Consider the following 15315-nt stretch of genomic DNA (forward strand, 5'->3'; position numbering starts at 1 on the left):
GTTCTGATACCCTGGATAAGTGTAACCATGGGCCTGGGAGATGAACCCTTTACAGGTTACCTGTTTGCATTAGAGACATAGGTGCCAAACAAGGGATGAATTTCTGGTTTCCCATCCAATTGTTCAAGTTGCACTAGAATTGGGTTAGGGAGGAACTCTGCTTTAAATGGATGGGGAGCCTGTTCCATAGATGGGGTAGTCTCTGAGATACATGCCTATCTCTCCAGCAGGTCTTGTTTAGATCACAGGCAAGGTTTGAATCTTTAGAACGGGTAATTCTGGTAATGTTTGTTTTGTGGTTATGCAGACGGTCCATCAGAGTGGGGTCTGACATCTCCCCTCAAAAGCCTGTAGGAGACAGAATACAGGGATAGGGCCTTGAGGTGGTATGCACAGGGCATATTACTTATGCCCTGTATTCTTTTGGTAAGGAACCTCTGAAGTACAGATTCCCTGTATACTCTTTGAGGCCAGGCTGTATTTGGTGGACTGATGCATAAATCAGATTTATGGGTACTGTTTTTCAGTAACCTATTGTGCACTAGTAATGTCACTGTAAAGGCCACCTCTCTAGTGGCTACAAGACCTATCTGGAGCAATGGAGCAGACTGAAGTCCCATATCTCACATATCCAATGAGGGTGGCTGGCAGCGGTGGGAGTCAAACCTCTGCAGTGCTAGAACAACTGAACAATTGGTGGAGCTGATGGAATTCAAACTCTGTGTCAGCATGGCATCCACAATTTTATCAATGCTGCATCACTCAGATAATAAAACTTACTGTGTTTATTGTATTGAACAATATGGGTAAATAACTTTTAATGAAAATGCATACAAAGTGTGAAACCATAACTTTTTTCATGCATGCATTTTAGTTACCTTGACTGATGAGTGGCTTTGTCCTGCCATGTCCAAATAATTTTGAAAATAGCATTAACAGACACTTTCTGTGATGATAAACCTCTAGTTATACTGCCTGTTTATGCTCAGTCACTTTCAGCTCCCATGGAACTATGCAGTTTACTGGGTAACTGTTATTCCTTTGTTGTCAATCCAACTTTGATATTCACACATACAAGCACTGGAAGTAAGAATACTGGAAGGAGAATATTGCAACATAACTAGTTTCACACACTGTGTCCTGCACCACCTCACAAATTAGTACAATATTCAAGTTGTAACTCTTCCCCCATTCAAACTTTATAACTTAAAGTTTCACACACCTCTATTGGTAACATGCAACTATGGATTTAAAACCGAATTTCAGGTTAAAATGTTGTCTTTTAAATCAAGATCAGTTTTGTTGATGCTGGCCTAGACTGCAGCTGATGCATGTCAATTTATATCGGTGCATTATCCTAATACATTATACATGCATTACCCCAATTAATAAATATTAAACAAACTTTGTGTTCACCAGGGTTCTACATTAGAAGGAGCACAATGTCCAAAGTTTACAATCAGAACCAATGATAATGGTAACCATACTGATCTTGTATGGAATATGCATTTTGGAGCATAGTCTGTGAACAGCTTCATAGGTCATAGTCTATTTAGTACTGTGTAATGCCCCCCACCAACATACACACACACACACACACACACACACACACACACACACACACAGATATATATATATATATATATATATATATATATATATATATATATATATACATAAACATATTTACACACACACACACACGCCACATGACATAGACAACTACTAAGATCCACTCACGTGTGCATTTGTCTTGCCATATTTTTTTCCAATCGCACTTATTACAGGATCTTCAAGGAGTCTTTGCTTGTCACATTGTACACTGAAAGAAAATGATCAGGTTTAGTGTAAAAGTGGTTTAAATCTCCGATTTATCATACCATGCAATGCAAAAATATGAAATGAATCAGCTCATTATTTAGTAATTTGTTTTCTCAAACTTTTCATCTAACCAGTCAGTAGTATCCCAGCCCCTACCCAGCTTACCATCTGGCTACCAAAACAACACTGTTGTATTTATACAGCAAGATTACAGAGCTAGCACATTTCTGACTGCATAGGACAAACATCAAATATTCATAGTCACACATATGTACCTTTAGCCTTATAAATAAGGTTGCCTTTTCTGTCATACACCTTTCTATGAAAATGCCAAGGTTCTATCCAAAAGAGTATAGGGAATACAGCTAAAGCACAGACAGGCATCACACTTTCCAGCACTTTAATACACCATTCCCTTGCTGGGGGGAGCAGTCAGCAAAACCAGACTCGGGGATACTTTTTCTCTGAAGTCTTTTCTTCTGGAAGTCCAAGGCAAAGAAGATTTTTAGAGTGTTCTTTAATCTTATAACTCAGTCTGTCTTGTTATAGTATGAGAATCTAAAATGGCAAAGACTAAATTTCTCATGGAAACATGGAAACAAAATAGCAATAAACACCAAAAAACAGCATTAATAACAATGTACCACAGGAGAAAAAAAAGTCCAAAGAACTGTGGCAGGAAAACAAAGACTCCCCTTGGAAAAAACAAGAAAGCTGAAAGGCACAAAATCCACTGGAGTCACCACACGGAGATAGTCACTGGTAATGGAAGCTTCTTTATTTGGAGCAAAAACACACAAGTGCTTTCACGTAGCTGTACTACACTTCTTCAGGTGTAATGAAACATTGATAAAAGCAACCTTTTATACAAAAAAAACTTTTGGCGCTCAAACTAGCCAATTAAACACTGATTAGATAATTGCTAACAAACAAACTATCCCTGCATGTCCTTGTTTGGAAAAAACAATACTGAAAAGGTTAAAAACAGAAAAAGAATAATTTAGAAACAGTTTAAAAACATGGAAAAAATGCCTTAAGCAAACTGTACTGTACAAAAATAAAACAATAAAGCCTATCGGTATGGCAGTGTAAGCCAACTAAGGTTCTCACCTTACAGCACTGAGAAACTATACAGAAACATAATCAAAACACAGAGCATGAAGCAGAAAACAATGTTTTCTAAGTGAGAACATGCCATATTTGTATTAACAAATACAACTAAGACGTATTCCACGACTCCTGCTGGAGTCGCTAACTAAACACATACCTAATTCCTTTGTATGTAAAATCCGATAAGCAAACAAACCCTGTATACTGTCTTGCATCAAAAAAATGATGTGAAAAGATCTACAGCACAGGCAATGCTAATAAAATGTGCAAATAATGCGACATATAGCAATAAAAAACAACGGTTTGTTGTTACTGTTAAAATATGAAAACATACATTTTCTTATGCGGCTGATGGCGTATTTACAAACGTCTACACCAACACAATATCAACTAATGCTGGCCATAATCACTGCTGCGTATGTGCCCTATTCTCACCTCATATCTCATGTGGGAAACGCCATCAAACTTCCACATAATCCCCAAAACTAAAACAAAAACAACCACTTATGAAAGCGATCACATATAAAAAAGTAACACGCATCTCTGTCCGATCCAAAAAACTTTGCAAATGCAACCAAGGCGACAGATAACAGTCCGTGAATAAAAAATGTCCTACTGACAACTGCGGCTAGCAGGCACAAAGAATACTGTCGAACGAGCATCTGCTGACGCGATACAAAACAACTGCGTTTAAAGCAATTCCGATGGAACTCAGCCCCATCAAACATCATAAACCTGTGTTAAGAAATCATCAGTGAAAGACTGAAACAGGGAGTATAAAAAACATATAACAAAGATCAGCAATCAGATTACAGACAACAACCCACTCACCTCGACTGATTTCAGACACTAGAAGGTTTCAAAGAACAACCAATACAGGTGTTCAAACAACTTCCGTTTTGCATAAAACCAACAGATACAGAATCTGTCCAAAACCAGGACCCAGGCAGATGCCCAGGGATCCAAAGAACCTAACTATAACTAAAAAAAGAAAGTGCATGATAAAAAATAAGAACAACTAATGTAATATACGCACTGAGTTATCAAATGCTAGACTAAATGGGGACAATTCTCTATCTCCTGTGAGATAGCATAATGTGTTGAAGGGCTAATGAACACAACTGTAATGACACTACAGACGTCCAGTCTCATCCAAAGAATGGACACACACTAAGAACCGAAGTAGCAGATATACAGTAGTGCTGAACAATATTGAAAAATAGATGATATTATATGCACTAAATTAGGTATCTAGTCAAGTATACCAGGAGATAAAGCCAAAATGAATATCAAAAAACCACTTCTGGGCATGTGTAGTGCCCAAAGTATCAAACCACAGACTTCCCTTGTATTGTATGTAGGCCATAACAAGAGTATACAAAATTAGATGACCAAAAGCACACCAGAAAATCAGTCTATGACAGACTGATATTATACCTATGAAGGCCAAGCATAAGGCTTATTAAGTAAAGGAAAATGACTGTGAACCAGGAACACAGTCCACTTAAAAATTGAAAAGCTCTATGAAACCAAATCTGGAAAGAGTGAAACTAATGGGAAATCAAGCATAAAAACAAGTCTAAAAGACATAAACAATACTCAAACCAAACATCAAGACATGCACGTTTATTTCACAACTTCCTGCTGTTAAGAACAGGTTTAACTGATACGTATTGATTAATGCCTGGGTGTATGTGTGCTTTTAGAATAAAGATCCACTTAAGTTCCCTGATGGCCAGTTGGTTCATATTGTCTCCTTCCCTATTATTAACTGCCAACAACTCCAGAACCATGAAGCTGAAACTGTGTGCATTATGTTCCAAAATATGCTTGGCCAAAGCATTACTTTCATTACCTTTCCTGATGTCATAGCAATGGTTGTAGACCCTATCACGAAGTCTTCTCTTCGTAAGGCCTACATAGAAGGCTCCACAAGAGTCACATGTGGCCAGATAAATGAGATTGGTACTATTGCAATCACTATGAAATCTGGGAGTAAACGTAAAGGAGCCGTCTGGATGTGAAAAACAAACATTCTTGGATATATATGGACACATGTGACAGTGTCCACAGGGAAAAGTCCCATATGGGTCACTAGAGTGGCTGAATGACAAAGAGCTCTGCTCTAGGCATAAAGTTTGCTTTAAATTATGACATGTTTTATAACTGAACCTCGGGTGGTCCCCCACAATTTTCCTGGTAAGCGGATCAGTAACCAGGATATTCCAGTTTCTGCTGATAATTCTGTTATGTTCAACAACGTCACTGGTGTACTTAGTGACATAAGTGAGCCTATCAGTATACCTGTTGTTATTCAATATATGAAACAAAGGGCTACTCCTTGTAGAAGCAGAACCATCTGTCAAATTGAGTACTTTCATAATGACTTCCTGCTTACAATCATCTACTAACTTGGGGGGTATCCTCTTTCTTTAAACAAACCTTCAAGTGTATTCAATTCTAAAAACAAGTCATTCTTATCACTACAAATTCTGCAGATTCTGTACATTTGGCTTAGCACTATCCCTCTAAAGGTAAACCTGGGATGCATACTTTCGAACCGTAACAGGGTATTCTTCCAGGTAGGTTTCCTGTATAAAGAGGTGACAATCTTGTTGGCATTGAATTCCAACTTCAGGTCTAAAAAGTGTGCTTGAACTGGAGAAATTTCAGCTGTAAATCTTAGAAAAGTAGATGTCATTTCTAGTTCTGTAATAAAATTGAGACATTCTGCTTCAGTTCCCTCCCACACAAGAAGGACGTCATCAACAAACCTCTTATACATTCTAACCTTGTTATAACCTATGTGCTTAAACAGATGATTCAATTCCCAATGGTGGACCACAAGGTTAGCGTAACTATTCGCACAGGGAGTGCCCATGGCAACTCCCCATTTCTGAAGGTATAGCTGATCCTGAAACAAAAATACATTATTGTCAAGTATCATTTCAAGCAGACAGTTGATCAAAATCTGTCTGCTACTGCTATAACCTGAGTTACTGACGAGAATCTCTCTGATAGCCTGCAGTCCCAAATCATTGGGGATACTGGTAAAGAGGTTCTTGACGTCCATGGTCACTAATAGCATTGTTGCCCCCCTCACATCCAACACAAAGCTTTTAAGAAACTCAATGAGCTGATAAGAATCTTTCAGAATAACTGGAATATCATCCACCAAAGGTCGTAATAGCCCTTCCACAAAGGAAGAAATGGTGGAGGTTATCCACCGTTCACCTGAGACTATGGGTCTCATTGGTACTGGTTTAATACCTTTGTGGATCTTGGGTAGTCCCTTAATGATAGGGAGAGTGGGAAACTCTATTAAAAAGTATTCATATAACTCACAGCTAATCTGACCACACATCAAAAGATCATATAGACTGTCATGCACCAATTTCACAATTTTTCTGACCTTTTCTCTAGAAATAGTTTCATATACTTTGTCATCTAATAACATGTTATTCATAGTAGTAAAATATTCTGAAGAATTCATGATAACCACTGCTCCTCCCTTGTCAGCTGGTTTAACGATAATATGTTCATTGTTCTTCAGAGATTGAATGGAACTCTTTTCGGCTTTACTGACATTATAGAAACAACATCTTTTTTTAGTTAGCCTAAACCATTCATAGAAGTCATTCTCACATGTCTTCAAGAAACTCTCCACATTATGTGGCATCATGGGAGTAAAACTACTTTTAACTCTGAAAAAACTTTTTAAGGTGTTAGTGTCCAAAACATTACTATCTTTAAACAAAATCTTCAAAGAGACATTACGGCAAAACAACCTCAAGTCTATTAAAATGTCACTTAAATAACTGACTTGTGAAGGAATAAAGTTCAGTCCTTTCTCTAAAAGGGAAAGATCTGACTCAGACAAAGCATAAGTAGAAATGTTGCATACAAGAGAATTCAGTCTTTTCTTTTCTTGGTGTTGGGGTGTTGAATTCAATTTCTTTGTTTCCTGGTATTTGGATAATTTTCTGTAGATCCCTTTCTCTTCCTTGGTCCTCTGCTGCTTGACCGGCCTCGCCATCCTGGCTGTTGCTTGACCGGAAAAGGTAAAAAATGGTTACTTGCAGAGGACATGTCCTTCGGTTTAGCACCTGCTAACAAAAACATTTTAGCTGCCTGTTGATTAGGAGGCGGAGTATTGTTGTCCAAACTTGCTCCATCAGCAAAAGTAGAGACAGGATTAAAGGGCACTGATGCTGTAATAACCATACTATTGGCTGTGGAAGAAGCAGAATGGGCCAAGATAGGTTCAATGGTAGAACTAGCTGTAGGCATCGATGGAGAGCTGGAAGCATTATTAGGGAGCCCATCATTGCGTGTATTCTGCATACGTACATTCTCAGTTCTAGGCCATACAAAAATCTGGCCACTGGCAAAATCATTGGCATCCCTAATAAGTTTTTTGTGTTTAACCTCCTTGAGTCTTTCACTGAATGACTGTACCTGAACCCAGAGAGAATCTAGTCTCCTGGTAAAATATTCAGTCTTGAAGCGTTCAATGATAGCTGTATATTGTAAGTCTATCTTATTTCTTAACTCGGCTTCCAGTGGAGAAAAATATTCCAGCAGCAGATTAATATAACTGAAACCTAATTGTATGTTAAGGTCCTGCCATTTTCTTAACAACAAAGGATGACTGTTACCATAAGAAGGCATACAAAAAACACGCATGCCTCTAGGCACTATCTTAAAGTGTATGCATGCCTCTAAATGCAGTCTCTGCCAGGCTAGTCTCTGCAACTGATATAAATCATCTTGAAGCATTCTAAAAAGTCTATTAAACTCAGCAACATTCTCACCATTCGGTGTAGTTGGTAACACGTTTGGTTGATTTGTCAATTCCAGAGCCAATAAAGGATTCTCTTTACAATGCTTGAGGGAATCCCAAGCCGATACACCAGTAGCCCTCGTCTCTGGACGAAAATCCAACTCAATATTATTGTTCTCCATGTGTTTAACCTGCAGACAGCACAACAACAAGAGAAAAAAAGTCCAAAGAACTGTGTCAGGAAAACAAAGACTCCCCTTGGAAAAAACAAGAAAGCTGAAAGGCACAAAATCCACTGGAGTCACCACACGGAGATAGTCACTGGTAATGGAAGCTTCTTTATTTGGAGCAAAAACACACAAGCGCTTTCACGTAGCTGTACTACGCTTCTTCAGGTGTAATGAAACATTGATAAAAGCAACCTTTTATACAAAAAGCTTTTGGCGCTCAAACTAGCCAATTAAACACTGATTAGATAATTGCTAACAAACAAACTATCCCTGCATGTCCTTGTTTGGAAAAAACAATACTGAAAAGGTTAAAAACAGAAAAAGAATAATTTAGAAACAGTTTAAAAACATGGAAAAAATGCCATAAGCAAACTGTACTGTACAAAAATAAAACAATAAAGCCTATCGGTATGGCAGTGTAAGATACTTTTTCTCTGAAGTCTTTTCTTCTGGAAGTCCAAGGCAAAGAAGATTTTTAGAGTGTTCTTTAATCTTATAACTCAGTCTGTCTTGTTATAGTATGAGAATCTAAAATGGCAAAGACTAAATTTCTCATGGAAACATGGAAACAAAATAGCAATAAACACCAAAAAACAGCATTAATAACAATGTACTACAGGACTTTAAAATGTACAAATATGCACTTTAATGTTAAAAACTCAAAACTTAAAACAAACATGTTTAGCACTTTCATCCTGTAAAAGTAAGAACTTTGTGTTCTTCAGTATGAGAATCCAGTTTATTGCATAAGAAACTGTACTGGGTGACTGTTATTGCTTACAAAATTAATACAGAATAAATACTCTTGCCTTTCAAGTCCCAGGGACCTCAGATAAACAGGCTGTCTAAAGGCTTAGGTAGTCTCAACATTTCAGTTCTAGATATTTGACCTAGCTCCCAGTACTTTATTCAGACACAGTACTGAATTTCAAAATTAAAAAAAAAAGTCTGCTTTTGGATACTTAATTATGTCACAACGAACATAAGAAAGGAAACCTGGAGGCTATGCTTGACAAGAAAGAACTGGCTTGGCAAATTCATTTAAATTTGTATTTAAACCCAGTTATTAATGACAATACAAATACAAACATCAAACGTCTCTTACAGTTAAAACCTTTAAGGTATATTTTTATTAATTGCACTGTGTACTATATTATGTATGTCTTAATTATTTGTATTTTAGGTTGTGATTGGGCTATGATGCCCATGTGATTTCATTGGTGTTGTTTTTATTTTTTTGGGCTTGTTGTTCACTATCTGTACCAGGATGAAGTCTCATTTAATGTCTGCAGAAGAAAGTGTATAGTTGTGTGTGTATTAAAAATTATTATTATGAATCTGTTGGTGTATTTGTTTTTAGCCAGTGTCTTAACACACTGCACACAAATGTTTCTGATGCACTTACAAGGGCTTACATCTTTTATTCTGGTACATGGGATTCCATATCCCACACTTTTACTCTGAAACAGACTTACATTGCAGAAACCTTCCAATGCTGTTGACAATTGTTTGCATAGGCACTTCAAGTGTAGTTGTAATTTTATTAAAAGATTTGTTCTCTTGGCTATTTATGGTTTAACAGCTTTGTATTGGTTATTGAAGAACATCAGCAAAACAATTATAGTGACAGATCTCTCAAAGCACCATGAGATCTCTCCACTGTACATAAAAAGTACATACACACACACACACACACACACACACACCTATATATATATATATATATATATATATATATATATATATATATATATATATATATATATATATATATATAGGCAGCCGCGGTGGTGGTTCTCTGGTTCGATCCTCGGCTGGGGTGCCTTCTGTGTGGAGTCTGCATGTCTTCCCTGTGGTTGCGTGGGTTTCCTCTTGGTGCTCCGGTTTCCTCCCACATCCCAAAGACATGCTGTAGATCAGGGGTGGGCAAACTTTTTGATTCGTGGGCCACATTGAGTTCAACATTTGACAAAGGGGCCGGAACAGGAGCAGATAGATGGCATGCTTTGACAACGTCACCTCATTGGGGGAAAAATACACATCTTGGGATATGGAGAAAACATGTGCTTTAATTTCCAATGAAAATGAAGAAAAGCATTACAATAAAATCTCTGACTTCGAAATGAGTCTTTAAACACTGAAAATCAAATAAATGACCATTTTATTTTAAAGCACTGAAAGTTCTGTTATCCTTCAGGATATCACCATCACTCTCCTCCTGACTGTCTTTTTTCAAAAACGGTAGGAGATGCAGATGTACTTGTCCTGTTCCTTTTATTCAATTTGTTTCCCCGGTGCCAAAAGTCAACAACGACCAGTGCAAGGACGAAACAGTTGCAGCAAGTCAGTCTGTGAAGCGTTATATTTGATCTGCCCACACTGTTTATTTTAACAACGTGCGTATCACGGAGACACACACATTTTAATGGGAGCAGTGTTGTTGGTCTCCTTTTTTAGCCAGCGCATCAAAGTCTGGAGTTAGTTTTGTTGTGGCGATTCTCAGGATGGATCTGAGGTGTAGGTCTGTTAACTTGGATCTGTGGCTGGCTTTGTTGATGTTCATGACGCTGAAGGTCTGTTCACACACAAAGGTAGAGCTGAACAAAGCCAACATCATCTGCGCTTTCCGCCTTAGATTTGGAAACGCGGCATCATTGAGTGAAGCATAGAAGTCATTTAGTTTCAGAGAGCTGAACTTCTCTTTTAAGGCAGGGTCGGACTGAAGGTTGATCAGTTCGAGCTGAAGCTCCTCTGGAGCTGTTTCGGGGTCTTGTGACAGAGGAAAGGCCACCAATTGAAGTGACTTGTCAATTTTGTCGAAATCCAAAAACCGACGGCAGAATTCTTCGTGCAGTGCATCCAGTGACTCACTGTATTTCTTTACTTTTGCTCCGGCCTCTTTCAGCGTGGCTAGTCTAGGAAAATGAGTGAATGACTTGTTCAAAATCTGCCTGGAGAATAAAGCCAGCTTGGATTTGAAGGCTTTCACGTTTGTGTACATGTCATGCACAAACTGCTCCTTCCCCTGCAGTTTCACGTTGAGCTCATTCAAGTGTGAAAATACGTCCGTAGCAAACGCAAAGTCACACATCCAGCTCTTGTTGCTCAGCTCAGGAAATTCATCAGTCTTCCCCTGCCGCTCCAAAAACATGCCAATCTCCTCTTTGAGCTCCCACACTCGTTGAAACACTTTGCCCAAACTCAACCAGCGGACACGGGAGTGATAAAGCAGGTCCTGGTGATCCGCATCAGTTTCCTCCAGGAACGCAATGAACTGACGGTGCTGAAGTCCCCGTGCACGTATGAAGTTGACGAGTTTCACCACAGGATTCACAATATGATTCAGCTGTAACACCGATTTACATAGAGATTCCTGGTGGATGATGCAGTGGAGGAAAATGACATCCTGGTCAGGGTTTTCATCTTTCACTTTATTCTGGATTCTCCTCAGCAGGCCAACGTTTTTTCCCGTTAAATTCGGAGATCCATCTGTGGTGACGTTAACAAGCTTACTCCAGGGAAGCTTCATGTTTTTGATGGCAGCAGACACCCGTTCAAACAAGTCCTCTCCCCGTGTTTGTCCTTTCAGAGACTCCATTGTCAAAAACTCCTCCATTATTTCAAAAGTTTTGTTGATTCCTCGGATAAAAATGAGGAGCTGAGCAGTGTCTTTGACATCGTTGCTTTCATCCAGTGCTAAAGAATAAAAAGTGAATGACTTCGCCTTTTTGTTTAATCTGCTGGTGATATCTTCATCTATTAGTTCCACACAGCGAGTCACTGTCCGCCGTGATAAACTGATTTTCTCAAATTTGTCTTTGGTCTCCGGGCACAAAATACCTGCTGTCTCTACCATACATTCTTTTAAAAACTCACCCTCAGACAGTGGTTTGCTGGCCTATGCTATTTTGAATGAAAGCACAAAACTGGCCTTGGTACTTGACTCTTGAATGGCAGTTTGACGGTGAAAAAAACTTTGCTGAGCCTTCAAATTAGCTGCCAACTTCTCAGCAGCAGCTTCCAGTTCTTTTGTTGAGAGCTTGCTAGCATAATTAGCGTGCTTTGTGGCAAAGTGACGGCTAATATTCTACACTTTAAAAATCGCCACAGTTTCTTGGCATATCAGGCAAACAGCAGATGATCGGTGTTCAGTGAAAAAATATTTAGTTGTCCACTCCTTATTGAACACTCGACATTCCCTGTCCACTTTCCTTTTCTTGGGTCCGCTCATCTTCATAGAGCCAATCAATCAACAAAGCCAATATATCTAGAGTTCGCCATCTAGTGAGGAAACATCAGAATTGCAGGGGAAATAAAATATTAACAAGGTTAATTTATTAAATTTTTTCAAGTTTGGCGGGCCTAATCAAAACGTTTAACGGGCTGCATGTGGCCCCCGGGCCGTAGTTTGCCCATGCCTGCTGTAGATGGATTGGACACTCTAAATTGGCCATACGCGTGAGTGTGTTTATGTGTGTGTGCCTTCTGTGGAAGGTTGGGTGCTGGGCTGGCAACTCAACACCGTAAAACTCCACTGCCAATCATGAGCGGACAGGTGATACGCTGTGGCGACCCCTAACTGGGAAAAGCCAAAAGAAGAAGAAATATATATATATATATATATATATATATATATATATATATATAAATAAAAGTGTATAGATGTTAATGCGTTTGTTAAGTTGCCCTCAGCCCAGTCATACTACTTTTTGGGATTTGTTGTAAAACAGTTTAGGGTTCCACAAATCTTGCAGTCTTACAGCAATTCTAAAGAAGTCATAAATGCAATGAATATGGCAGCAAATAACTTTTAAATCAGAGAATGTAATACAAACAAGTATAGTTCCTAGTCATGAAAAAGACCTCACCACAGCAGCAGATATATATTTTATCTGATCGTTAGTACAAGGAGAAGTACAGAATTTGATATGCAAGGATTCGAATACAGGCTGTTTGTGAAAACAAAAAACAGTGACAGGACTACAGTGCAAGCATTGTAAGCATGGGGACAATCTTACTGTGTAAACAGACGGTGCAACTACCTCAGTGTGCACAGGCATTTGACTATATTTGGTATATTTCACAGATGATACCACTGCCGTGGAACAGACTCCCAGTCTACATAAATCAAAGTTCATCCCTGTGTATTTTCAAGCATAACTTGGATCTATAGATGGGAAACAGAAAATGTACCTCTCTGCTCCCTGTACTACTAATAGAAGCATTTCCTAAATGCTTTATCTAATGCATGGTCTCCTCAAGTTATCTATAGTTTGATGCCAGTTATTCTCATTATAGGTAATATATAATTATCAACCATGGGATGGGTAAGACCAATCTATAACCAAATGAGTTATGTTGAATGGTTAAATGGTTATTTTGAGCACAAAAAGGAAACTGGCTAGGCTTAAATGTCCTGCAAGGGCAGCTAGCCTAGAACTTAACTATTTATCTATAACAAGATGGAAAGGCATGATGTGTTAGAAACATTCAGCTGCCACATATACATAAAGCAAGTGAAGAAAGTAAAGCTGTAACAATGCCAAGATAAGAAACTATTATACAAACCAGCAGAGTGATGGCAAAAAGCGAGGAGGGTTTAAAAGGTAGTAGTTTGTAAGAGGAGGCTAGGATAGTGTCAAGTGATGGTATTTAAATATGGATGAGGCAGACACACAAGAGTGAAAATCAAATTACCCCACTGGATGCTCTGCTGAGCAGATTTACTGCAGCTACTAGTCACCTCCTCACGGCAGTACATGTATCAGGCTGGTGTTCTCCATTTACGTTATGTGAGAAATAGAAGCCTATTATGAATGTGCAGTGGTGTAAAGGTTAACAGTTATTACTGTAGGAATGAGTCGTACTAATTTCATTAGGTTAACATTCATGCTCAACCCCACACACCTGTGAAAAAAGTGTCACAAAGTTCCCATCTTCTCCCGATGAGCTTTAGGAGCATGAGGAGTACACAAGCAGTACATGTGGACAGCAGCACTGCCACTGTAATCCTGTTGATGAGCTTTAGGAGCATGAGGAGTACACAAGCAGTACATGTGGACAGCAGCACTGCCACTGTAATCCTGTTGATGAGCTTTAGCTGTAATCCTGTTGATGAGCTTTAGGAGCATGAGGAGTACACAAGCAGTACATGTGGACAGCAGCACTGCCACTGTAATCCTGTTGATGAGCTTTAGGAGCATGAGGAGTACACAAGCAGTACATGTGGACAGCAGCACTGCCACTCTAATCCTGTTGATGAGCTTTAGGAGCATGAGGAGTACACAAGCAGTACATGTGGACAGCAGCAATGCCACTGTAATCCTGTTGATGAGCTTTAGGAGCATGAGGAGTACACAAGAAGTACATGTGGACAGCAGCAATGCCACTGTAATCCTGTTGTTATCCAACTGCTAAGCATAAATACTTACAAAGGGCTGTCTGGAGAGCCAAACGGACTGTATGCTGTCAGGACTATTCCATTTGTCTTACAGTACTGCACAAGTTTTGGCTGTGTCAGGTAAGGGTGCAGTTCCACCTATCAAAGGAGAGAGATCAGTTGATTAGATTCACATTTCGGGCTTCTCAAGTCTACATTTGTTCTCAGTAAGTCAAGCTGAACAGACGTCTGTGCAATAATCATACAAGCAAGAAATTATCAACTCAAGTGCAATGCTTTCTGTCTTTTACTTGAATAAATCTTATCCATACTGTGACTTGGAAAAGACTATTGTTTAGTGTTGTATTAAATGACTGCATTGTATTAGCTGTGCCATCAAACTCTATACCATGTGCAGAGCAATACAATACTATTTAATGTATCCACTTAAAAGTAGTATAATGTTTTTTTACATAATGAACTCCATTTTGCATATTTTTTTAAAAATCAAACACTGGTGAGAAACATTCTTTGTGCAGTAGTGAGAGAGAAAAAAGTATTACAAATATAAATACATTTCAAAAAGCTACCTGGAGTGCAAAACAACAAGAAAATTCCTGATATGGATTACTGTGGCAGTGTGGCTGGCAGAGGACCTGACTTTGGGAAGGGGAACTGAGCATCAGTGGCCAACTCAAAGATGAGATTTTACACTCCTACAGCACCAAAACTCCATTGAGGAGTGCTGCAGCAGTTAAGAAATTAAGGAAGTGGGGAAGGCAGGCTACTAGTAAGAGAGGCAGGCTGTCCCTTGTGAGATGGGTGGATCCACAGAGTACCACTCCAGGCTTCAGAAGGATAAAAGAAGAAAGGAATTTAGCAGCAATGGTTGACTGACCTTTTTTTGGTGAGAATGGAATAGCCACAAGTCCTTTTGTAGCATACTTTATCATGAATGGAAGAACTGCAGTTGGTTAGGATCACAGGAAGTT

General features: G+C 38.9%; 1 protein-coding gene across 1 annotated transcript in view; it reads right to left on the reverse strand.

Moving 5' to 3' along the window:
- The window catches only part of LOC122811307 (aldo-keto reductase family 1 member B1-like), a 356222-nt gene that overhangs the window by 108717 nt on the left and 232190 nt on the right, over positions 1-15315 (reverse strand). The window contains exons 7-8 of the mRNA XM_044083068.1: positions 14376-14482; positions 1741-1822 (exon numbers count right to left, since the gene is read on the reverse strand). Coding sequence (XP_043939003.1) covers positions 1741-1822; positions 14376-14482 — 189 coding nt within the window. The remainder of the gene's footprint in view (positions 1-1740; positions 1823-14375; positions 14483-15315) is intronic.

This window comes from Protopterus annectens, chromosome 9.part0 (assembly GCF_019279795.1).
Source record: "Protopterus annectens isolate FY-2018-M chromosome 9.part0, PAN1.0, whole genome shotgun sequence".
Lineage (NCBI taxonomy): Eukaryota > Metazoa > Chordata > Ceratodontiformes > Protopteridae > Protopterus > Protopterus annectens.